General features: G+C 50.6%; 2 protein-coding genes across 2 annotated transcripts; one reads left to right on the top strand and one right to left on the bottom strand.

Annotated features, from left to right (window-relative positions):
- Positions 1-2,210: 2,210 nt before the first annotated feature.
- On the top strand, positions 2,211-13,012 carry M1AP (meiosis 1 associated protein; the record flags this gene model as incomplete). Its single annotated transcript, XM_054383307.1, has 9 exons — positions 2,211-2,468; positions 6,168-6,350; positions 7,938-8,115; positions 9,903-10,076; positions 10,323-10,473; positions 11,396-11,537; positions 12,075-12,281; positions 12,439-12,594; positions 12,893-13,012. Coding segments are annotated over 9 exons (1,569 nt in total), but the record flags the coding sequence as incomplete, so codon positions are not given.
- A 3,539-nt stretch (positions 13,013-16,551) lies between these two features.
- On the bottom strand, positions 16,552-23,019 carry DOK1 (docking protein 1). The gene is made up of 5 exons (XM_054383193.1): positions 22,957-23,019; positions 22,287-22,583; positions 19,589-19,700; positions 19,278-19,450; positions 16,552-17,658 (listed from the first exon to the last, which is right to left on the bottom strand). Exons 1-5 carry the CDS (start codon positions 23,017-23,019, stop codon positions 16,552-16,554), a joined length of 1,752 nt encoding a protein of 583 aa, XP_054239168.1.
- Positions 23,020-26,033: the final 3,014 nt, after the last annotated feature.

The raw sequence follows: 26,033 nt of genomic DNA, 5'->3' as shown, positions 1-26,033 counted from the left end.
GTCCCTGCCTGCCTGCCCACACATGTCGGTACACACTGACACATACGTGTCCCTGCCTGCCTGCCCGCACACGCCCGTACCTACTGACCCATATGTGTCCCTGCCTGCCTGCCCGCACACGCCCGTACCTACTGGCCCATACGTGTCCCTGCCTGCCCGCACACGCCCGTACCTACTGGCCCATACGTGTCACTACGTGCCCGGGGCTGCGCGGGCCTATCCGGGCGCGGCTTGGGGCTGCACAGCGGCGCTTCCAGGGGAGTGGCTCTGCTCGGGCTAGCCCCAGCCAGAGCCGTCCGGCCGCGAGACTTTAGGCCTACTGTGGGCGCGGCTGCTGGGATTACCGAGCAGGTAACCGCAGTGCCGGGAGCCGCCTTGCCCGGGCAGGGCTGCCCTGGCACCACAGGCCCAGGACGGCTGACCATGGAGGCCTGCACGGGCCCCGGCTGAGCGCTTCAGCCGGCCCGATCCCAGCGTGGCTACCACGAGTACCTCACTACCGCAGGGCTCTGCCGGGCCCAGTGTGGCTGCCACGGGCACGTCCCTACAGCAGGGCCCTAAAAGGCCTAGCGTGACTGCCACGGGCACATCCCCTGTCGGCAGGGTCCCCATGGATAGGAAGAGGCTCCCAGACGTGTCACTTAGGGCCGTGGTTCAGCTGCAGCCTTGGTAGTCTTAGGTTAACATTGTGTCGAAGACACGATGGTCTTTGGCAAGCTAAATGATTCTCTTTCTGGAGAGGGAATGGCACAGGCATGAACCTGGGGACCAGCGCAGTGAGAGGGTGAGTGTGCAGTGGTGGTGCTGCAAACCCTTTTCCCCTGCCTCCAGACTCGCAGCCTGGGGACTTCCCAAGTTGAAGGTGGCATAAGCTGCTTCCCCAGTTAACTGCACTTGGCTGTATTAAAATGTCTAGTATGCAAATGAGTCCAGTTTGATAAGCCACTGTGTTAAGCTCTTATGAAGGATTCTTTGCAGTGTCAGTACTTGTGTCTTCTATACATTTTATGAGGTAGTTTTGTTCATTATCTGGTTTCTAACTAATTAAGTGAAAACAGACCGCTCTACAGTGGAAACATTTGGTTGAATAATCCTCATTTACAGATATCTGCAGTTTCTTTGTTATACAGCTATTCATCTAGTCATTGAGGGATTCATTGCTTTTTTAGGGACATGGTCAAGAATGAGAGAATTCATTGAACTGTGTCTTTTTCAGAATGAAGGCTCATTTTTCTCTCTGAAACCAATAAAAATCAAAGATCCAACTCTTCTAGATTTCTTACTGTTGCATGGGTTTTTTTCCTTGTTTGAGAAAGCACTGAGGGCTTGCAGAATTCAGCCAGACACTGGGTATCAAGGAGTGGGGACTGCGTTCTCCTCAGGGTATTTGGGTATAAACCTTGGCCACTGCAGAAGTAGGAGTTCAAAGTTTCACTATCCACCAGCTGCTGGAGATTGATGCTACATGCATGAACTGTACTGAGGGAATCATGCAGCACATCACAGTTCATCCATGGGCTAGACATGGCTATGCTACTAACATTTGTAGCTGCTCCAGTTGGATCTGTAAGAGCACCTCTGACATAGTTTCTTCAATTGAACCATTTTTTTTGCTTTGTTTTGTTTTCCAGCTATGCATTTCCCCCTGTCTTTAAATGGTTTTGTCTTAGAGTATGGACAATGATTGCTTTAGAGAAAGCTTGTAGGAGTCTTAATTCATTGCTGCTCTGTCTCAGGTTGCTTTCAGGTGCTTTTCAGAGAAGACTGAGAGGGGATCTCGTCGATGTGTATAAATATCTGAGGGGTGGGTGTCAAGTAGAGGGGGCCAAGCTCTTTTTGGTGGTGCACAGTCATAAGACAAGGAAAAATGGATACAAACTTGAACACAGAAGGTTTCACCTCAGCATGAGGAGAAACTTCTTTACAGTGAGGGTGATGGAGCACTGGAACAGGCTGCCCAGGGGGGTTGTGGAGTCTTCTTCTCTGAAGACTTTCAAAACCCACCTGGATGCATTCCTGTGCAGACTACCCTAAGTGAGCCTGCTTTGGCAGGAGGGCTGGACTCGATCTCTGGAGGTCCCTTCCAACCTCTAATGTACTGTGATACTGTGATGATATGGATTGGAAAGGGAAAATCTCATTCATTGCTGTTGTTTGTTAATTTTTCCTGTTCAGATGCAAGTGGATAAGTGGACACATAATACCCATGTTCAGAAGCCATGAATTCTAGAAAATTACTTTCAGAAACACGGAGGACATTTCCTGCTGCTAAAGTCCGCTGCCAGCAGCCATCAAGGATTATCATAGTGGATGTCACATCACCCTCATGGACCAACACTTGTTCTGTGCTCTCTGAAGCTCTGGAAAACACTCTCTGTTTGGCCTGCAGCTTGACAGGCCCCTGCCGTGTTCCCCTGCTGAGCCTCTACCTGGTGCAGAACCATCAGGAGTGTCTGCTTCCCTTTACGGTATGCCTGAAACTGGCTCTCTTGGGATCTGACAATAGGAGTGCAACATAGTGTTGCACTTTGGTAAAGAAAGTTACGACTTACTACAAATGTGTATTCTAAAAAATAATCATTGTCAAAGAGCATCATTTCATAGGCTTCATGGAAGAGGTGGATTTTGTGGAAGAATGATGTTTAAAGTGAGGAGTGTCACATTTTTGAGCTGTGAAGTTGGTTGTGTATTTAAATCAGGTTTTGTGCTGTTCCTTTTTAAAACACCTGTTGCAGCTCTCCCTCTCCTGTGCTACTTCCTGCACTAGCTGTACTGCTAAGCTATCAAAATTATCAAACACAGCTCTACAGCTATAATAATTTGGATGGTGAAATGGTCTGTATACCTGTTGGTTACATAGATATTACCACTGTGAGAGAACTTCCCAGGCATTTAAAGAGGAAAAGAAATTTTAGAAATATACTGAAATCATGGAATTAGAGATTCATTTAGGTTGGAAAAGACCTTTAAGGTCATTGGGCCCAACTATTAACACAGCACTGCCAAGTCCACTGCTAAACCCCGTCCCTCAGCACCACAGCTACACACCTTCTAAACGTACATACCTAAGAACAAGTATTTCACTCACCTAGGGACACACAGCAGAATAAATACAGATGGAGAATAACTAGCAGCAATGCAGGGAAAATTTGGGAATACAAAGCATCATAAAGTTCACAAGAATCCGTGAAGTCATACTAATATAAACAGTCATACTGAGCACTCTTCATTTACACTGCAGTGGTGTGACCACACACTAGTAGCCTTTCCACTTTAGTCAGTAATGGTGAGAACATTCTGAAGCAGTTTGTGAAGTTTTCCAACTTAGGAAAGGTAGAGGCCAGCTGGGAAAAACCAAATGAGGCCATCAGTAATTTAGCAAATGAAGACTGTGTGTAATGGGGGTCTCTGTTTTGTAGCATAGGTTATAACTAACATATAACTAACTATATAACTAAGGGGATACCACTTGAGATACTGTAAAATCACTCTGATTAGGGGCTCTAAGAACAGACACTTGTGTGCTTCCTAGGGTCACTTGACTTGTTATTCATCCTAGCATGTCACTGTACGATGCACTAGGGAGTCTGTTTCACAGCTGGTTCCAAGGCTATTTCCAGTGATTTTGCATCATGTCCAAGTTAATTTATAAGTGTTTGAGGCAAAAGACATTCTTGTGTAGTTCCTAGGTATGCTCTGATACTGACCCAACTTAACTGGCAGACAGGAACCCTAGATCTCATTTGGTAATCATGGGTCACCAGAGCACAGTTGTACTTTGGCACTTTTTTAGTCTTACCACATGCCCCATCACATGGATCCTCTGCTCCTGAGGCTGTCTTTTTATTTAAACAACAATTCCTCATTTTGATAATCCCAGTTTTTAAAGACAGAGGAACCCTCATATCATTGTTTGGCTTCCTTCATGTTGCAGGTTACTGTATTTCACTAAAGTATCCATATAGTGTTAAAGCACCTCCTCCAGAAAGACATCTAGTTCTGATCTAAAGATACTAGCACTGCTGTTGATAGTTTCTTCCAGTGGTTAATCTTTGTCATTGTGAAACTTGCACCTGGTTTCTAATTTGCATTTATTTGCTTTAGCTTCCAGGGACTTGTTAATGTATTTTCTGGTTTGGCTAGATTGAAGAACCTGCTTGTACTCTATACTTGCATCCCCTAAATATCAGCAGGTCCCTTCTCAAACTTCTAGCTGCTAATGAAAGAAGCTAATGAAAGAAAATAAAGTATTATTCTTAACTGCAAGACATTTCTACAGGCCCTTAATAACTTCCAAGCTCTTCTGAGTATTTACTTTTCTCTTTTTTTGGATGCTGTGTTCCAATAGAGGACTCAGGGATGCCATAACCACATCAACTCTTTGCCACGATGCTGTGTTTCTCTGTGACTTGTCCAAAGAAGCAGAGTTCACGCTCAGAAACTTGAGCCAGCAGCACGCATCCAGTCGCTGGGCACAACTCTGGTGTGAGCCGTAACTCCACGTCTCCCCAGCTTTGCCTGGATGTCCTGCCTACTGAGCCATCTCTTCAGACAACTTCTGGGGCACTGAAAGCTGTTTTTCAGAACCCTTCTTTCTCTGTTAGGAACAGTAAAGAGTAGCAAGATGACTATATTCAATAGATATTGATGTATGATATCTGGTCCTCTGCAGCTTCTGGAATCAGGAGCAGTTTTTCACCTCTAGCTGATAAATACCTCTTCCCTTTCAGCATTCTTCAGCCTTTCTACCTTCTTCAGCCTTTCTACCAAGGTTCCATGGCTGCTTCTGTACTCTTGACGTGCCCCCCTGTCTCAACAGGCCATGCTGTTCATCACACTGACTTTCTGATCTAGCTAGGGACTTGATGCTTCTCAGTGAGAGAAGTATGTTAAAGGTTGCTTATTAGCCAAGTCACGTGAAGCCAGGAAAGCCCCAGAGCTGAAAATAGAGGCTAGGAGAGTGAATGAGGAAGTGTTGTATGTTGTTACCCTTCCTGGCCATCTGTTTATGGTCTCTGTTCCCACTGGTCTCCCTTGTTGGCCTAACTCTTAACAAGTCCAAAGAGCTTCCCTGGAACGGGCAGAGGGATGAAGAAAAGGAAACCAGGAAGAAAGTGGAAGACAACCATGGAAGACAACAGGGGACAAGAGAGGAAGCGAGCATTAAAGTATAATTAGCATATTTCAAAGAATCACAGAATTGCCTAAATTGGAAAAGACCTTCAAGATTCAGTCCAATCATGAGCCAAACATTGGCAAGTCCTTAATTAAACCACATTCCTAAGTACTACATCTACACAACTCTTAAATATCTTCAGATACAGTGACTCCACCACCTCTCTGGACATGCTGTTCCAATGCCTGACAACCCTTTCAGTAAATAAATTCTTCCTAATATCCAACTTAAACTTCCCTTGGTGCAACTTGAGGCGATTTCCTTTTGTTCCATCACTTGATACTTGAACAGCCTGACTCCTACCTCTCTACAACGTTCTTTCAAGGAGTTGTAGAGAGTGAGAAGCTTCCCCCTCAGCCTCCTCCAGTTCTCTCAGCTGCTGCTTGTAAGATTTGTTCTCCACACCTTTCTTTAGACACTCTCCAGTACCTCAATGTCCTTTTTGTAGTGAGGAGTCCAAAACTGAATCCAGTACGTGAGACGCAGCCTCACCAGTGTTGAGTACAGAGGTAAAGTGACAGAATCATAGAACTGTTGAGGTTGGAAGAGACCTTCAGTATAATTAAATATATGTTAATACTCAACTAATACTGCATGGAGAAAGAGTATGACACTAGTCTACTATGATCTTGACCAGCTTGGTTCATATGCATACTGCATTCTGTCGCTTTAGGTAACCACTCTAAAGTGATACCAAGCTCAAAGAAGTGGTGAGTAAAACATATGCCAGAAGGGTTCAGCAGCCCTGGACTGCAGGCACTGTAAAGCACCACAGCAGGCACAGAGTGTGGCCTGATCTTCTCCCATCTATATGAGTGACACAAAGCATCATAGTGAAGCACAAAGAGTTAATCATCGTTGCATTTATAGTGTTCCTCTTACCATAATGAGTGACACCAGCTGTCCTTGGGACAGCCATCATACAGTAACATTTCACATTCTCAGTCTGACATTTCCAGCCTTTTAATTTCATTGGGATGCTGTTTTGCAGCAAGTGAAAGAAAACTTTGCACGAATCCAAGCCTGCATGTCAGAGCTACGCTCGCTGCCAAGAGAAGGCTGCTTCCCACAGGGGGGATGTGGAGTGGTACAAGCTGTGCAGGATGGATTGCAGCAGTTCAAACAATACAGCAGACACACAGCAGCAGGAGGCTCCACAAATAATTCTGTTGAGGTAAGAAAATGTTGGAAAGGTTGTGGGAGCCATCTAGCAGACGTGCCACTTGTTAGCACAGTAAGATGATGTTCTGTGTGGTATCTGAGGTCCATGGGAAGGAGAGAGGAGTTAAGAAAATAAGCCTTCCCAAAAAACCCAAGCAGCAATCTCCAAATGGTCATGGAAACTGGACAAGTCAGGCTTGAGTTCCTTATGGAGGCTGACTTTACAGTACAGAACAACTTAATTTCCATGCATTTAAGATTAGATGTTTTTTTCAGCTTAATTTTGATTACTTCACAGAAGAACTATGTCAAAGGCAAAGACACAGCACTTATGGACATGATCTTTCTTTCAGCCTGCAGTTCCATTCTGCAGTTAGTTTCTGGGATTTTCACTGCAGACAGGATGTTTGTACAAAGATCCTCGTTGCCTGAAAGCACATCCACAGTCCACTGAAAGTGGGCTCATGCACTTGATTTTAGCATGTACTAGAGAGGGTACAGAAGGCTCCCAAAAAGCAACAGATAGCGCTTGCCTCTCTTGAGGAAACTTTAGCTCAAAGTTTAGTTCTGAGGAGAATTTCAAGGAAAAAGGACCTTTTTCCAAGCAAGCAATCCTTCCCCTTCTGTATGCATGAAACCTCTGGATGAAATTCAGCCTTCCACAAATCCCAACAAAAAGTGTTTCACAGACCTTCACGGCATCTAAGGAGTGACCTTGGTCTTTTACATAAGGGTGAATAAGCTCCTCCATCAGAGGAGCCAGGAAATAGGCAGAGCACCTACAGTTCTCAAGTCTTTTTTGAGAACTAAGAGCCAGTGATCACAGAAAGGCCAAAGGGTATTGCACCCTTCTGGAAAGGCCATGTTTCTATAAAAGGCAGCTTTCTCTTTCCCATAATTCAGTGATCAACACTGTTTTCATCACAAGCAGTATTTTTTATACAGAGTAAGTTTGGTTTTAGTTTCATTTTCTCAAACAGCATTTGAATGTCCTTGCTCAGATACAGCATCTTTTGAAGAAAAAACCCAAACAACCAGACCAACAGCAACAACAAAAGAGCAAAACAAAACAAAACAAAAACCCCCACACCAACCCAAAAACCAAACAAAAACATGAAAAAGAGATGCTTTCTTGGAAGTGAAGCCTGGATAACCTCAGCCAGTTAAAACAGACACCCTGTTACATTCAGCTGTTTCAGCTGTATCAGGTAGACCCTGTGTAGTGACCAAGTAAGGTCTCCAACAGGTATTTTCTAGTTAGTCCACTGTGAAGAGAAGTAGCAATTATGGCCTCAAGTTGTGCCAAGTGAAGTTTAACTTGGACATCAGGCAGAATTTCTTCACTGAAAGGGTTCTCAGGCATTGGACCAGCTTGCCCAGGGAGGTGGTAGAGTGTCCATCAATCAGTAGCTTCAGCCTTCTCTCCCCTCTGGCTGAGCAGGATGGTGATCCACTGGCAGGAATATCACACAAATTGTGAGCTTGCATCATGTAACCTAAAGGTTTTCATTAAATTAAGCTATACTAGTGTAGGAAACACTCTATCTATAGCTGCATTAAAACACTTGAGATGATTCTGCTCCCCTCACCTGTGTTTCAGATCACAATTTTGACTGGCCAGTCCAGCAAAGAAATGGTAAAGCATCTGGAAATGAAGTTAAAAGATGTAGACCTTATGAGTCTGCGAAGAATAGAAGTCATTGAGGTTCTGAAGAGAGACTTTCTGGAGCCTGAGGATGTGGAACAGTGCATGCCAGCAGAAGAACCCAGCATCAGTGGTGAGTGAAAGACAGGCAGGGTACTCGGGAACCTTTGGACAGCAGAGAGCCACTAGTTCTTGCTTTGGTCCAATATATGCCACTGTCCTTCATACATGTGTCACTCATGTAAAGGGAACTACTGTGCCTAGAGGAACAGCAAAAACTCAGACCACAGAACTTCTCTGGGGCTTTGTCACATTTAGAGTGTAGATTTCATGCAATGCTGCATCTCTGGGTATTACCTAAAATTTACTTCAAGTGCAATACAGCTTTCCTGAGGGAATGAAGAGAACTGCACCTAGTTTATGGGTTGACACGCTCTCAGACACACGTACTCCTGCTACTTGCTGAACATCACCCTGGGCAATTAACTGGCTGATAAAAAGTTGCTTGGTGCAGGCAGTGGCAAGCAGAATCCTTGATGCAGGTGAACAGGGAAGAGAAGCAGGTGGGCTGTTTACAGTTTCGATGATCCTACAGAGATAACCCCCTCACTATCTTGTCCTTTTACAAGTTGTTTGGTTTCTAGACAGTTCTTAGCCTTTAGTCCTTTCCCTGAGACTACCCATTGCACAATGAAGTTACTTTCCTGAATCAAGTCAGGTACTTCCCCTGCTGATGAGCTGCCTTTTGTCATTAACATTGCTCTTGCATAGCTGCAGCTTCTTTTCTCAATGCTTCAGGCAGTTGTTTTTTTTTATCTCCTAATGGCATGCTTCTTCAGTAACAAGTAATTGCATATCAACAAGTTCCTTGCAGTCCTGCAGCATCTGCTTTCCAATTCAGGGTGCCCTTTCAGAGGCCTTTTATTGCTGACACTTAAATTCCCCATCAACAAAACACACCTGGTACCAAGCTCTGGTTCACCGAGCAAGTTCTCAAGGGCTGATAACAAGGTCAAAAAACTGAGTCTTAGTGGCCTGCAAGTTAGTGCAAGACTTGTTAGTAGCAGTCACAATACCGTTTTTACTGTCAGCAATGGTGGATGCTGTTGCTTTACCTGTCTTTAGCTGTTCTTTTCTGGTTGCAGTATCAAATTTGTGGTCAGTTGGCAGAGCAGAGGAGTGTTTAAGTGGATGGCAGATTCGTGCACCTGGCCACATGCTTCATCAGTGACAGAGCCAATATACCCCAGCCCCTAAATGTCATTTTTCCTGGCCATATTTGTGAAGAACTCCTGAGAATTTAAGCTACAGTAATGAGAAATTCAGAAGCAGAAATTCCTGTTAGCTCCTGTTTTGAGCCTTTTTGTTTCAAATCCAAAGGTGCTGAGCAGTATCTAAACAAGCTGGCCAGATGGCATTTGAGAGTCCAGAGGGCTCAGTGGTAGAAGCTTGTACATTGCAATGCTGCTATAACTGCAGTTTTCGTTTCTGTATTTCATTTTACCCAACCTTCCAAGCTGCTCAGCTATTTCAGCAGTTTCTTAAGGCTGATGAAGTGACTGCTAACTAGCAAGAGCTTACACTGATTTTCCCCAACCTGTTCTAAGGCTTTAACATCAGGCTGCTGGAGTTTGAGCTCTTTTCTTGGTTGGCCCTATTGTCCTCTTTTTGAGGTCTTAACAGTTCAGGGCTTCCCGTTGATGAGAAGGGTGTTGGTGTGGCCTGTGGAGAAGCTCAGCTTCTGGCAAAGTCCTTTCAAGAGAGCTAGCATCATGTGAGTTGTATGGTAATGGCTTCTGAAGCACTTCTTATGTGAAGGCTCTTGAAAGGCTAAGGAGGCACAGCTTGGTTGGAAACGCAAGATACTGTTCTTTTCTGTGGCTGAAAATATTTGTGCTTTTTCATCTTTTTTTCCTGCAGACATTGCAATCCTGGGAATGGACATAGATGTGCAAACCATAGAGGACAATGTCATCAGCTTGGAGATGTTGTTTAAAACATGGCTACATGACTATGGCACAGAGAGAGAACACCTTCATCTCCTTCTTCCATCAGGAGGCTTCAGCCATGCCTCTGCATCCAGGACCACCCTAAGTATTTAATTCTCTCTGCCCTCTGCAGGGAACTCCTAAATCACACAGCCTTGAAGATTACCCAGGCCTATCCTACAGATGTGTTCCCTCACATTTAGAGACCCAAATGGGTGACTTTGAAAGCTGTCTGGAGCTTCCTTTGCCTCAGGCTGAGAGGGGCCATTTGCTTAGAACACTTCCAGGCTGCTACCATGTCCTGTGGCTGCCAATGCTATAATTAATTTCCGTTGTCATCTTCTTCTCCTAGTGTGCCTCAAGTGCGACTTGCAGGAGAGATTGCTTGATCCCACTTTGCTTTCTGGAGCGGCTGATGGCAGCATAAGAGCAACAGACGTGACCTCACCCTGCCAGATGGCCTCCTGGCCAGTCACAGCCCTGTATAAACTCCGGGTTATAAAGTAAGTGTTAGGTGCTTTGCACTTGGGGGCTGGAAGGCTGGTGAAAGAGCCATTTCAACTAGGACCTTGTAACATCACCATAAAGTACGGGGGAGCTCAAAGAGCTAGTGAGCAAAGTTCTGCTATAGAATACCCTCAACCTCTGTAACCAGAGCCAGAAACAGCATTACCCTGTTTTTGAGTGAAACACCCCAGATGTTAGTCATGCAACAGTTGTTTCTCATAATGCTGTGTGACTTCCCATAAGAATTTATTGGCTTTCCCATCAGCAGTCTGTGGCTGGGAAGCACAGAGCATAAACTAGAGTGATGCTCTCTTCTGAGCTTTATCCATAGGAAAAAAATTTGTGTCATTTCTGAACTATGGAGTTGTTCTTAAAATGATTCTCATCTTGTTGAAGAGCACTCTGTAATTGTGTATAAACATCCCTCAGCCAAAGCACTGGATCTCATCAGTGATGTCCTGTCACAAAGCAGAAGTGTGCTAATGACAGGCAATGACAAGCACTGTAAAGTCTGTAGTGGTATTTGTGATGGGTTGTTGGCCCTGTGCAGGAGCAAAGCATGTCTGTTGAAGTGAGGGATAACCATTATCCAGTAAAAACCAGTTAGGAAGAGATGTAATTGCCTGGATGTGTTACTGCTCAAGGGGCCAGATTAACAGTCTGGTTTGTATTCACAGTGCATGAAGACTGGATTTGCTTCTTGTCATGCTGTTGTCTACACAGACACGAGAGCAAGAAAACTTGAACTGCAGCTGCAAGGTTTCATAAGTGACAAGGGCAGCAATACTGACATTAGGTGCTTGTGGCAGTATTGCAGCTGATACTGCCATAACCACTTGAGCTTTTCATCTCCTGGTAGAGCCTCCTTGCTGGTTTAATCTTTACTATGCCTCAATGACACAAGCTGTAAATTTGCAGAGCTCTGAAGTCTGAAGGAGTCTGTGAGTCCGTACTTTATGGCCTGCCTTTCATCATCAAGCCCACAAGCTGCTGGCAGCTGGACTGGGATGAACTGGAGACAAACCAGCATAGCTTCCATGCTCTATGTCATAGTCTTCTGGTGCGTGTGTACCATTTGCAGTCTGATGGGGAAGGATTGCCCTAGAAAGGAATAGTTACAGCACATCTTGTGAGATCCATCTAGCCTGTACCAGAAAACATGTTTCAAAAATGCAGCTTCATCCCACAGGCCAGAGTTGGGCTTGTAAATCCTTCCAGCCAGTGTACCACTGGAAAGATGCTACAGCCCATCAAACCTTAGAGAAGACTCTCTGCTTAACAGAAATCCAGTGTTTGGAGGTATAAAGTGCAAAAGTCAGGGCTGGAGTTAGACATGCATCTTTAACTGTGGAAAGAATTAACCAGGGCTTGGGATGTGGAGCAAAAATGGATGTTTTGGGTATGGGATTTTTTTTTTCTTCCAAAATTGTCTTGCATTCAATTTTAAAACAACCCAAACAACATACTGTCCTTAAACTTTATGTGTAATGATGTGTATGAATGTCTCTGCTCCTGAACCCAGCAGCCCTACAGTGAAAGCACTGAAGGAAGCAGCTGTTGCCCATTTTTCACACTGGTTTTGGCTTTTGCCATTTAGAAAAGGAAGTGGATGCTTTTGGCCAGACGTGAGCCACAGAACACCACTCCAAGCTGGAACATCGCGGTGCATTCCTACTATGTCATTGTCCCTTCTGATTCTGCCACACTGCTTGTCAAAGCAGTCGCCATCAGAGAGCTCTTGCTGCCGTCAACCTTCCCAGCCCTCCTTGCTGAACATGCTGAGAGAGTGTCTGGCCCTATAGAGGTAAGTCACTGACAGCCCTGCACGAATACCCATTGACAGGGTCCACAACCCCTGCAAAGAAATTCTTGACGCTAAACCAAACAAATACCTCAAGCAAACCCCACAGCCTCCACCTGTTAATTTCATAGCCTCTAGGTTCTTTACTCTGTCTGAGCAGGGTGCCTTGAACAGCTTGGAAGTGGAAGTTGCTTATAACCCCTTGCACCTGAAAAGCAATCTCTACAAATACCTGAAGAGTGTGCTGTACAAGCCTCTGCACAGGCAGCAGGCCCAGCCCAGGGACCAGCGACCAGAGCGCCACCAGCCCAAGCAGGTATGGCTCTTGCCTTTACAAGCCTGGAGTCTCTGCTCTGCCCTTTTGTACCCTCAGGAGCACTGAGGGCAACTCCCCTATCGCCTGGCAGTACAGGGAAATCAGTATATGGCAGGGGCAGCATTCACCTGCAGCTGGCAGAGCAGAGGGCAGAGGGATGGGTGTAGCATAATCTCATGCAGCTGAGCAGAGGGATGCTGAGCAGCTGGCAGATGCAGACACAGCTGGGCCGCAAGCTGCTGGGCAAGCCAGCACCTCTCTCCACAAGGTGCATTTGTATTTTGTTCCCACACTGCAGCATCAGAGCAAAGCCAAAGCCACAGTGGCACCCCTTCTGATGGCTTCTTCTCCTGCCCAAGCACATAGACCAGCAGTGGCTAGGACAGACCCCAAGGAGTACAAGGAGCTGCTGCACTGAGCCCCGGGTAGGCGCCTGCTCACGTGCAGCCAGGGTTCCTGCTCAGCTGCCAAGCCCTGCATGCTGGACCGGAAGTGGTCAGGCAAGACACGGAGCCTGGCCTTGGTCAGACAGGCACTTCCCATTGTTTGTTCCTCCTTGTTCTATGGTTTTGTTAGTCACCACGTCAGTCTGCAGGAAGCCTGCTGCTCTGGGGCCCTCTGTCCAGAGTCAGCTATCCCCCACAACACTCTCTATTTCCCATTCTTGTCAGCACACATCACCAGCACACCTCCAGTTTTGGTTTCTGAGACTATGCTAGCACAGGCCACAAACCACAGATTGCTGTCAGCGGGTGCAGAAGAGCTGCAGGCAGGGTGGTGAGGAAGTCAGGCAGATAAAGGAGGCAGTAACACTAAGCTGCCCTCATCCTGCAGGAGCGTGTTCAGCAGTGTTTGAACAGGCGTAAGCCAGGGCTTTGGAATTTGATCTTGAAGCCCAGTATGCTCTCCTAAGAGCAGCACTACCCATGAGAATTTTCTGCCTCACTATCCAGCTCTCCAGCTTAGGAAGGGGTTTCTAGCAAGTGCCAAACCAGTGTAATGCCCCAACTGGCTCCAACAGAGTGACAGCTCACCACAGCTGGAGCTGCAGCATAGCGCCATTCTCACAGCCAGCTGCTGCTGGGATGCTCTCCTCACTATGGCTCATCTTTGCCTATGGAGCTGCTTTGCAAGCCAATGCAGCTGGTACTTTTGTCAGGGTTCAGAAGATGGAAAGAGTTGGCCTGGAGCTTTCCAGGGAGCTTCTGCCCAGGCCTTGCACACGTGCTAGTTCACCTGAGGCAAGATGGAGTGGTCTCACTGGGCTTCGTGCATGCTCAGCACCAGCAGGGGATTGTGTGCTACTTACTGCATTCTGGAAAGCTGTTTCAAAATAAAGTTCTCCACCATAAAGTCCACTTATGGCCTGTGGTTTGTACTGTGTGCAACAGCACAGCACTGGCTGGTACTTCCCCAGAAATGGCTGCAGCTGACCAAGGGCACAACACAAACTCTGTGTTGCCAGGGTGATATGCCAGAGCTGTAGAGCACAACCACCAGAGCCATCTCTTTTCCCCAGGATGACAGCTCAGTAACAGGCCCTGCTTACCACCCAGGGAATGGGCCTGCTCTTCTTATGCCCTGGCAGAAGGCTGCAGCCCAGGCAGCTGCTTGGAGGTGGGATGTCAAGGGCAAGTATCTATAGGAAGGTAGCAACCTTTGAAGAATTTTTGAGAAGGCTATGTTTTGTATTTGAGTTGGAAAGAATGTGAACATCTTGTAACTGACATGGAGAATAGTACTGCTGCTGTTATAGGTACCTTGTGGACAGGACAGACTCACCTGCAGGCACAAGGGTGTGGGCTTGTTGGTAACCCCTGCCTGCATCTGACAAGCTCACAATAGAAGGAGATGGGGAAGGAGCAGAAGCAAAGGGCAGCAACGTACAAGTGGGTCATGCAAACCAGGGAACACCACAAAAATGACAAAATCAAGCACTTGGGGAGGCGGATGATGATGGGGCATTAGTTTGAACTGACAAAGATGGAGCGTTAGTTTGAACTGACAATGCAGGTGAAAATTACTTTGGCAACCATATCATAAATGCCAAACTGGGGTACACAGCCAACAGAACACCTTGCATGGGAAGGGGTAAACAAACAGGGACTTGTGATTTATTGCTAAAGAGGAAACTTGAGGGAGGTGATGACAAGGTTCAAAGCAAATCCCAAAACTGGGTGCATTTTGGGGGTCCCTGTTGACAGGCCCTCCATCTGATCACCAGTGTGAAGCAGGGCACTAACTTTGCTCTTCTCTGACCAAGTCTTGATAGCCAGAGGGAACTTGGATGTTTTCACTAATGCTAGCATGAGGAGGGAGATCCTGGCAGCACAGTTGTCTCAAGCCTGCACCATGCTAAGCCCTAAAAGGGAGGAAGTAGCAGTTATAAAAGAACTTACCTTTCAGAATGGGAAACACAAAAAGGTAGTCCCAAGGGCAAGGTGTTGGCTGGGCTTTGAGCAGCTCCCAAGGAATTTTCTCTGGGTAAAAACTGCCACCTGGCCTACAGAGACCAGAACTTCTGTTGCATCCCAGCCATGGCTGCTAGACTGGTAGGCTCAGGTAATCTGGGGCACAGCTTTTTGCGGAGGACAGGAAGCACACAGGCTGCCCTCACATGAGCAAAGCTGATAGCTAGAGGACTTCCCACGCATCACCCAGTCCACCCCAGAGCACCTAGACTGGACAGGAGCGAGCAAAGCTGCTCATCCAGAACCATTTCCACACTGTATGGGTATGGGCAGAGTGAACAGCTACACATAAGCCATGTGTCCCCAAGCACCTCAGCAAGGCCTTGTTCAGGCTTTGATGGCTGCCAAGGTGCCACATAGGTTGAATTCGGCCATGGCACACAAGCACCAGAAGTGCTGTGGCTGTGTCTGAGCTGCAACAAGAGGTTTCGCTGTTCAACACAAGAAAATTAGTTCTAAGGGGACAGGGGAAGGTAAGAAAAGGGAAAGGAAGGCCATGAAGATGATCAGAGAGCTGGAGCACTTCCTGTATGATGGCAGGCTGAGAGAGTTGAGGTTGTTCAGCCTGGAGAGAGAAGGCTCCAGAGAGACCTTCTAGCAGCCTTCTAATACTTAGAGGGGGCCTACAGGAGAGCTGGGGAGGGACTATCAGGGAGCGCAGTGATAGGTTGAGGGGCAATGGTTTTAAACCAAAAGTGGGTAAATTTACATTAGGTATTACAAGGTTCCTGACTGTTAGGGCAGTGAGACACCTGGAACAGGTTGCCCAGAGGCAACCTTACGCTCGGAGGCCATCATGACATGTTATGCCCAAATCAGTACACTGAGGTATCTGTGAGCCTAACTCTCATATCATTTAATCAGTCACAACTGAACTTGCCATGTGCTTTTCTCCTCGGTTTCCCCTCTGCTCACCAGCTCTGGTACAGGCACAAACATGCCACCATGTGAGCACTGCTCAGGCAGGCCACCCTCCTCCACAGCACTGTGCCAGCATCTCCCCATCCATGTGCCTGACAGGTCAAAGATGTCACAGGTTTCATTCTGAGACGTACAAATTTTAATATTAAAATAATTTGTATAAAAATACTTTTGGAGACTGATGGAAAGAAGTCTTCCATGCACCACAACAGGCATCCCAGCCCTGCAGCCCATTCAGGGAGGGAGCCACAGCAGAGCCAGAGCAGCAGGAACAGGTGACAAAGCCAGACCTCCTACAGATCAAGATATAGCAGTGGAGCCAGCTCCAGAACTGTAGAAGCATGCTGGTACCTGCACCAGCCACAGCTCTCTTGCTCTTGCTGTAGAAAGGGCTTCCAGGGAAACACAGCCCCTCAAAACTGGTGAGCAAGATGGGCTCTGCCCAAGCCAGACCACTCCCCAGCCCCAAGCGTCCCCAGGACCCATGGAGGGCAGCAGTCAGCACTGCTCACGAACGGGCCCAGGCCCCTCATTCCCCCTCGGGCAGGCACAGAGCAGCAGCAGGCTATATCTCTCCCAAGTCCTCATAGACAGGTGACAAGCTGCACTCATCCACAGACTGCTCCTTCTTCTGCACATGCTGGGGCTTCACCACCTGGCTGTACAGCACCTCCACATTGTTGTTGTTGCTGCTGTTGAGGCTGGATTTGACAACGCTCTTCTCAGGAGCAATGTTCCCCTGCCACCTGCCAGCATCCCCACTCCTCTCAGTGCCTTTAGGGATAAAGGTTGCTGGGGGTTTGGGGGCAGGCACTGGCTTGGGGCCCTTGGCCTTGAAGGCAGGTACAGAGTAGTCGTCAGTGCTGGGGTTGTAGGGGTACTCATAGCCGTCCCTGCCATCATGGCCCTGGGTGCGCCAGGCCTCGCCCGCAGGCCGTGCCTCATCATAGATGCAGGCAAGGGGTGGCAGTGAGCGGGGAGCACGACCCTCAGGCTCATCATAGATGTGCTCCCTCCGCCCAGCTGCCACGGGGGCCTGGCTGCGTCCCTCAGCCTGCCCCTGCTCGTACGCACCCAAGTACTGCGGCACCAGCCGCTGGAGCTTTGGCTCATCCGAGGCACCGCTGGGAACCTTGGTCCCGCTCATGGGCTTGCTGTCTATGGGGTCCGAGTATAGCGGGTCTGGCCTGGGACGGAAGCCTTTCACTGAGTCCAGGGGCTCCGAGTACACACTGGAGGGGTCCTCGGCCGGCAGCACAGCACGGGGCACCTTGGGCAGAGGGGAGCGTGGTGGTGTGCTTGGGACCATGGGCTTGGCCTGTGGCACAGGGAGCTCTGGCAGAGTCCGGGTCTTCAGCAGAGATGTAGCATCCCTCTCCTCTGGTGCTGCACTGGGCCTGGGCACTTGCCCCACTTTGTGTGCCAAGGTGTCATCCCCCTCTGCAGGTAGCTCCAGGTTCAGAGAGTCAGCCAGGGCCTGGCGGATCAGCAGTATGCTGGGGCTTTCTGAATCCAGTGAGTCACAGCTTCGCCGCTTCTCCTCCACCTGCGCTTTCTGCTCCCGGATGGAGGCTTCCACCAGGCGGAAGATCTCATTGCCCTGCTTGGTCTCAAAGGTGAAGTTCCCTGGGCCTGAGTCACAGCGCCTGCCAGCTTCGAAGGAGAACATCACCTGCAGGGGAAGCAGAAGAGTCACATCCTGCCCAGCACTTGCCAACTGAGTGTGGTGTGCAGGCTGTGATTCCTGCTGAATGGTGTGTGGCTGTGGTGCTGAGCCTGCAGGATTCTGCAGGAGACTTGACTGACTGTCCTGGTCCTTCCTCACAGCAAGGGCCACAGCTCAGCAAGCACACCCTGGGACATGCTGTACTCAGCAGGTGCCCAGCACCGAGGCAGGGAGAAGCCGCACTGCCCAGCAGACCTGAACAAGCTGTGAAACTAGAGCAGGCTGCACACTTGAGGGGCCATCACTGCAGAATGCTTTAAGGCCCAAGGTCCTGATAGAGACCCACTGCCTTACCTGAGCAATTCAAGTAGGGCCAGTAACTGGCACCAGATAGTCCAGGAAGTATGCAGTCAGCACTGAGAAGGGTGTGATGCTGAGAAGATGAGGGAGAATTCAGCAGGGGAAACTATTATGGGCATCTTGGGTACATCAGCATTAATCAAGCAAAAGGGAAACAATCCAGAGGTGGGGGGTACAGGACAGAGGAACATGGCTTTCCATGGGAGTCAGGCCAGAAGCAGCAGCTTGGCTACCAACAGTGAGCAAAGCATTTGCCTTACCAATGTTACGTTAATAGTATAAAGTACTGTAAAGGCTCTGTTCCCCAAGCCTGAACACTCACTCGTGTGCAGGTTCCCACCAGCAGATGCCCACACCCTGCCTAAACCTCAGTCTCTGAATCCAGGTGAGATTTTCTGCCTCATCAGTGACCCTCACACACAGCAGTACCCTCTGGGGTTGCTGCAAGAGCACAGACTCTGTGGTTGAGCCAGATGCCTCCCCAAGAGCAGCTCAGTTTCCACATCTGTTTCAGTAAAGTGCCACAGAAAAGCAGCATCAGCAACTGCAGCTGACACTGTCACATCTATAAACAGCCCTGGGGAGACCACTTCCTCCCTGTCCAGCACAGCAGGTACCTCAAGCTCAGGGTAGCAGCGAGACAGACTGTGGGTGGAAGATCTGCTGCTGGAGGATACTGGAGAGGGGACAGACCTACACATGTCAGACAAGCTAAGAGCAGTACTTCACTTGTGGTGAAAAAGTAACTGGTGTCTCAAACAGCCCCTCCTGATCTGGCTACCATCCTTCAGGAGAGATGGACTGAATCCAGAGCACAGCCAGGGTGGCAGAGAGCCAGGGGCTGAAGAGACCTTGTGCACAGCATGGAAGGACATGCCTGCTCACAGCACAGGCTGGAGAGTGTTGGGACTGAGCACTGGGGTAAGTGCAAACCAGCTGTAGGGACATCTGTCAGCTGGGCCAGCAGGGGCTGCAATGGCCCTGGTGGGAATGGGGCAAGGACCACACAGAGTAGGGCTTTGCACAACCATGCTCTCAGTAGAAACAGGTGTCCTGCCAGCCCACACTCCTGAATGGTGACACAGGAAGGAGCTGAGTACAGAGGATCGCAGATGCCCCTGGGCACTCTGCTGTGGTCACCAAGAGCTGCAGCAGTTCTGGTAGTTGGCAGAGCCTGCTGGAAGGCTGGTGAGGTACATCAGCAAAGGAAGCCTGTGGTGAAACAGAGCTCAGTGTGCAGCATGAAGGGCCCCCCCACCCCGAACCTTGTCCCGGCCATATCTCCGGAGCAGCCGGTAGGGCCAGACGTAGAGGATCTCATTTGTCCGTGGGTCCTTCAGGACGAGGCTGTCACGCTCAGCCTTGAGCAGGTAGGCACCACGCAGCTCACATCGCTCTGCAGCCTCGGTTCGTTGCACTGTCACCCAGAAGGCATTCACTGTGGGGACAGGTATGCTCAGGGCAGGGCAGAGGAGCCACGTCCCCAGCTCTGCCCACCACAGCCCCAGTAATGGAGCAGCAGCAGGACGAGGCCCCACAGAAGGTGGCCTGAAGTCAAGGCAGTGGCAGGTCCCACCTTCGTCTCTTGAGTAGTAGATGGAGTTCACAGCCATCTCCAGGGCTGGTGCGTCGCCGCTGCCCTCTCTGGCACGCTGGGCTGCCACACCAGCATCACTGGAGCCATTTCCCTGACAAGGGAGAGCAGATCAGCCCCAGCCTCCTCCTCCCACACCATACCCTGGTTCCTATTGCAGTCACTGCCTCCCCCAGCACCGCATCATCTGGGCCCCACTGCCTTTCCTGACTGGCCTACCCTAGCCCTGCAGAGTTTGGCCATGCCAAGCCCTTTGCTGCACAGAGCCACAAACAGACCCCAGGTCCCTCCCACACCCCAAGCCAGCATGAACACGAGGGTGAGTCAGTGCAGGAGGAGCTTGCCTGGAGCTCCTGGCACAGCCTGGTCCCCAGGTGGGCTATGCACTGGGCTGGGGGCAGAGGAAAGTGGTTACTGCCGGCAGCTCTACCCTCCAAACCTCCCCACAGCACAAACCAGCACTGAGACACAGCCTCCTGGGGGGCAGCACCCAGCGGTTCCACATGTCCACTCCACTGCTGCTTATATGACCTCCTTGGCATGCCCATGTAGGTACCCTGGTGCTGAGGCAGAGGACAGGTCTGCTTCCTCACTGACATGCTCCAAAGCAGGTGACATCAGCACATGAAGCACCTCAGGGCCCAGGCGCAGCAGTACAAGCAAGGAAGGGAGCTGACGGGACCACCCAGTAACACAGGGGCCGTGTCCTGGTTCTGCACAGCAGGAAGGCTGTGCCAGCGACAGCCACAACCCACAGAAGGGAAGCAAGCACTTCTCTTTTAGCACATGCAGAACTGAAAGTGCAATGCACAGGCTCTGTCCCAGCAGCAGGATGCCCTGAGGGTCTGCATGGGGGACGTGCCCTCAGTGGTACCACCGAAGAGCAAAGACCCTCCTCGGGTGAAGCCCCTGGCAAACCAAAGGTTCACGGCTGTCCTGCAAAAGCTGCTTCAGCAGGCTTTGCACCAGTGCATGAGGGTCTGTGCTTGCACAGGAGCGGGAAGCTGTTTCTCAGGCTCACGTGGGATGGGGTTGCAGTGCAGTGTACATCTTGCAAAGCTGTCACAGTTTCAGTTTAAAACTCAGCCACACAAGCTTCTTGATGAGAGGAAAAGCCCCAAAACAGAATGAGAATTCCAAAGCCTAGCATCCTTAGAACTGAAAGCAGCCTCTCCTGCTTAGCAAAGGCATCTAAAGCAGCAACGTTCCACTCTGGGCTTGGCAAGGGCCAGATGATCTGCCAAAGTCCTCTGGGGCTCTGTTTGACTACCCCTTCCTTCATCTGAAAAAGAAAAATAAATTCTGCACTGAACTCCAGATGGGCTCTGGCCTTAGTTCCCAAGATAATGGACTCTGTCTACCCTTATGGGTAGCAACAAATGATGTGACACAAAATCATGATCTCCACGTGGATGACCAGAAATCACAATTGAGCTTCTTCAGCTTTTTGTAGAGAGGCCACATGCAGTTTCTGTACCTCTTGCTCCAGGCCAGGCCCTTCTAGACACATGCCATCCTTACAGCTTTTTGCTCACCGCTTCCTAAACTATCGCCTTGCTGCTGGACCTCACATAACTGACAGCTGTCATGCAAAGGAAGATGTGAGGACAACCCTGCTTGGAGCACAGGCTTTCCTGTTTTGCCACTACCCTGCACCACTCCAAAGGTGTGTGCTATGTCCATAGCTCAGCCCCACAAGCCATGTGTCCAGGACAAGGGCTGCAACACTGTCTGCATCAAACAGACACAGGCATGGACATGGAGCAATTTTCAGTGCCACACCAGTGCCTCTTGATCTGGTCAGCAGGGCACTATGCTGCACATATGCTTTTGGCTTGACAGTGAACTGCAGAGAGATGCAACTGGCGACAAAACAAAAAACTTAAAGGTAAATCACACTTGGCAAACACCCAGGTCCTTGTGGGAAAATCTTGGGGTCACCAACTGCCCAGCTAGCTAGCCACCCTGTGAGGCAGCCCTGCCCAGTGCTCAAAGCCTGCAATCAGTTAGATCACAACTCAGGGCACAAACATCTAAGAGTAAGAGCAGGGGCTCCATGGGGCAGGGCAGCTTTTGGCTCCTCTCGCAGAGCAGTGTGAACAACTGTGCATGTAGGCCCATCTCTGGGGAGGGCTGCCAAGCTGCTAGGGAGGCCAGGGGAGCCAAGGTCCATGCTGAGGCCCAGCACTGATGGTTACTGCCAGCAGCAAGCATGCTGGGCAAAGGGGTGCACCGGCCCAGCAGCTGCCGGCCCAGGCCCAGGTGGGTGCTGGAGGCAGGCACTGCAATCCTCTTGGGGCTTTGCTTCTGCTGCTGTGGCACGAAAGGCAGCAGTAGCTGGGCCAAGAGGAAGCACTCCTCAGCCATCACCCATGCCCCAGCATATCACTGGAGGAGGCAAGAACGAGTTCCACGCTGGGGGAGAAGAGCTCGAATTGAAATCTGCAGCTGCAGCCAAGATTTACTGAGAACACATCGAGGAGTCCTGCAACCCACCCGAGTGCTGGCACAGCGGGAACTGCCCGAGACGACGGCAGTGTTTGGGCCAGGCGCTCTGACCATCAGGGACCACTCACGCGTGCCGGGGGGCTCCCTCCCCGTGCTGCCAGACCCTCCTGCCGGCCCCGCCGCCCCGCTCCGCTGGGGCCCAAGACGCCCCTCTGCTCACCCCGGAGCTCACCGGGAAGGCGATCTCGCAGAGCTTCGCCACCCACTCCTCGCTCTGCTGCTTGTCGGCTGCGAAGAGGTAGCTCCTGCCGCTGGTCTCCAGGCGGAAGACGACCGTGCCGGCGCGGGGGCCGCTCTCGGACACCGGGGCCACGCTGGTGCAGTCCGCCAGCCGCACCACCGTCTTGTCTATCCGCCTGCTGCCCAGCCGTTCCGGCCGCGCCGCTGTCTCCTTGCAGTCGAAGAACTCCAGGCGGGCCACGCCGTGCTGGCTGGCCGGGTACAGCACAAACCAGCTCCGCTTCCACTTCTGCAAGGCGGCGAGGGTCACGCTGGGCTCGGGTCCGGCAGCGGTGGAGCGCAGGGCAGGCTCCTGCCGCGGCCCCCCGGACCGGCAGCTCACCGGAGGCGGCCCCGGCGGCGTCCTCCTCCCGGACGCCCCGTCCCTCCACTGCCATGCGAATCGCGGGGAAGGGCAGCGGCCGCCAGGCACAGAGTCGAAAAACGCCGGACCCGCTTCCCTACTCGCGGGCGGCGCCCCGCACCCAGCAGCGCGCCCAGGCGGGGCGGCAGCGGGGAGGGCAGGCCTGGCCCGGGCGGCGGCACGGAGACCGGCCGGCCCCGGGAAGCAGGGAAGAAGAGCCCGCCCGGCCCCGACCCGACCCGTCCCGTCCACTCCCTACCTTGGCGCCGAACTTGTGGCTGTGCTGCACGAGCAGCGGCCCCTCCTTGGCCGGCGGGTCCATCCCGCGCCGCGACAGGCGCCGCCGCCGCCGCTGCCACCCGCCGCGCTTCCGCCCGCCGCCACCGCCCGGGGCGGGACCGCGCTGGGGCGGCCCTGTCACTGTCACTGCGTGTCCTGCACCGCCCAGGGCCGGGCTGCGCTGGGGCGGCTCTGTCGCTGTCACCGCCCGCACCGCACCGCCCGGAGCGGGCACAATGCCGGGGCTCAGCTGTGTATGTGTGCACGTGGGTGTGCCTGTGCGTGGGTGTGCGTGTGCACGTGGGTGTGCGAGTGCGTGGGTGTGCACGTGGGTGTGTGTGCGAGTGCATGTGTGTGGGTGTGCACGAGTGTGCGAGTGTGTGCATGTGTATATATATCATAGAATCATAGAACTGTTAGGGTTGGAAGGGATCTCAAGGATCATCTAGTTCTAATCCCCCTGCCATGGGTGGGGACACCTCACACTAGATCAGGTTGCTCCAACCTGGCCTTAAAAACCTCCAGGAATGGGGCTTCTACCACCTCCCTGGGCAACCTGTTCCAGTGTCTCACCACCCTCATGGTGGCAACGGTTAGGAATTTCTTCCTAACATCCAATCTGAATCTACACGTTTCTATTTTTGTTCCATTCCCCCTAGTCCTATCATTACCTGACACCCTAAAAGGTCCCTCACCAGCTTTCTTGTAGGCCCCCTTAAAACACTGGTAGGCTCCTTGGAGCCTTCTCTTCTCCAGATTGAATAGCCCCAACTCTTAGGTCTGTTTTCATACCTCATGGCCACTCTCTGGACATGCTCCAGCACCTCCAGATCCTTCTTGTAATAGGGGCTCCAGAACTGGACACAGTATTCCAGGTGGGGTCTCACCAGAGTGGAGTAGAGGGGGAGACTCACCTCTCTCGACCTGCTGACTACGCTTCTCTTGATGCAGCCCAGGATGTGATTGGCTTTCTGGGCTGCAAATGCACACTGGTGGCTCGTGTTGAGCTTCTCAAGCACCAGCACCCCCAAGTCCTTTTCTTCAGGGCTGTTCTCAAGCCAGTAACTGCCCAGCCTATATCAATGCTTGGGATTGCCCTGACCCAGATGCAGGACCTTGCATTTGGTCTTGTTGAACTTCATGAGGCTGGCTTATATATCCAGAAAACCTGGCATTACAGAGTACAATAGGAGCCACCCCATCACTGGGGGAAGTAGGGGCTCTTAGTTCAGGTAATGACCTGAATTTCAGAAGGAAGGGCATAAAAGTAGAAACCAGGTGAAAAAAACTAGGAGGAACAGGAACAGAAAAAAAAGGGGGGAGGGGAACGAGGGAAGTCAAAGTATGAGATGAATTGTAACTAGCAAGACACATGAAGGATTGCAAGAAAACCTTCCAAAGGGAAGGTGTCAGGAGGAGGCTGCTGAGCAGCCCATGTGGTCCACCATCCTGCTGAGGCTGGGAGGGACAGCAAAATGTGACTGGATTCATGTACTTCTTCCACTCAGCCTGTACTGAGGAGGGCAGCTGCAATATGTGATTAATGTAACTGACATGGGTGACAGAACTGTATGGTCATGCTAGGTAAGGGAAAACAAGAGCAGAATGGCTGGACCAGAGGTAACTGAGGGCAATATTGAGGACTGATAGAGTACGGATGAGATTTCAAAGAATGAGAAAAAGGAATGACACTGCCTATCTCTGACAGGAGAAAAAAAAAAAGAAGTTAAGAATTAGAGGCCACTTAGCTCAATTTTCAAGTCCAAGACACCATGGAACAAATAGACTGGTGCTTCCAGAGACAACAGGGAAAGGGAAAAATCAGAGCAAACACATCCCTGCATGCACAGCCAGCCTGACTTCCTTCTCTGACAGTTGTGGACAGAGCAACATCATCCATCTCTAACCATGCCATGCTCCTGGGTACCGCAGCCACACTGGGGGCACTGGGCTGCTCCCAGCACTGCCCCTGCCATGGCTGGCCACTCCAGTCTGCCCCAACAGCCTTATTCAGGACCAGGCTTGACCTTGACGATCCCTAGCAGTAAAACTTGTCAGGGGCTGGTGCAGGTGTGAGGCAAAGAGCAAGCACAAATGTGGCCTGTGCCGAGCAAGACCCAGCAGTTGCTCCTGTGCATGTGAATAAGTCACCCTGGTAGCACTGAGCTGGCTTTCCCACAGTGTCACTGTCTGTACTGCACCAAGCACCCAGCTTTTATTGCTGTGTGTGAATATGGTTATCAGGTTTTACTGATGTTCAGAGTCTGGTTATGGGTTATGAGACCCCTGGTCAGGGGTGAAGCTTTAGTGCTCTGGGCTCTAGTTGCATTGTGTAGCCTCCTCGACATCATAATGCTATTGAGCTTTGGGCAAACCTTGCTATCCTATGCTGATGGCCTCTTCCCTGCAAGGTCACTGCTAGTCTGTGATTCAAGGGGTCCTTGCTGGCTTCCTGGCACTGCATTAGCCTGCCAAGGGAAGAGGGAGACAGCATGGATCCTGATTTTGTAGGCCTCTGATGCCCACTTCTGAGCAAGCCCATGCCTGTGGGTTCAATGAACCAAAGGGTGGTGACAGCAGCTGGAAAGGCCGTTGGTTGTGCCTCACTGCAGGAGCACAGCCTCTGCTCTCTCCTGGCTTCACCCTTCACACTTGCATGGTAACAAAGTCATGTACTTGCTTTCCAAGCCATGATGCCGTTTGGCTGGGGTAGGCTGCAGAGATGCCACACAGTACAGGTCCACCTTACACTGAGCCTGACAGGCGGAAAAAGAAGAGCGGAGCAATTCTGTGCCACCAAACACATAGTGGCAGGTACCGGTAACTATGCAGTTCCCAGGATAGGGAACTAATGGCGTGGCAGCACTTCTGCAAACCACAACCTGTGGGCCGTGGGCCAGAGAGGATCACGAGCCAAACACGCATCACCAGCTCAGAGCAGTGTGACAAAAGGCAGACAGTAGCCTGAGGTGTGCAGGCAGGTGAGTCACATGCAAGGCACATGAAACAGTCCTGATCTCATGGACCTGGTGAGGCAGAGGAATCACACCCTGGGCC

Source organism: Indicator indicator, chromosome 8 (genome assembly GCF_027791375.1).
Source record: "Indicator indicator isolate 239-I01 chromosome 8, UM_Iind_1.1, whole genome shotgun sequence".
Lineage (NCBI taxonomy): Eukaryota > Metazoa > Chordata > Aves > Piciformes > Indicatoridae > Indicator > Indicator indicator.
The sequence above is the reverse complement of the archived record's forward strand: the minus strand, read 5'-3'. Positions and strand labels throughout refer to the sequence as shown.

Excerpts from the sequence above, each read along its gene's own strand:
- DOK1 (XM_054383193.1), bottom strand. The coding sequence starts at position 23,019 with ATGGACCCGCCGGCCAAGGAGGGGCCGCTGCTCGTGCAGCACAGCCAC. Across the intron at positions 22,584-22,956 it reads GCCACAAGTTCGGCGCCAAG|AAGTGGAAGCGGAGCTGGTT; the intron begins GTAGGGAGTGGA and ends GCCGCCTTGCAG. Across the intron at positions 17,659-19,277 it reads GGAGATATGGCCGGGACAAG|GTGATGTTCTCCTTCGAAGC; the intron begins GTTCGGGGTGGG and ends CTTCCCCTGCAG.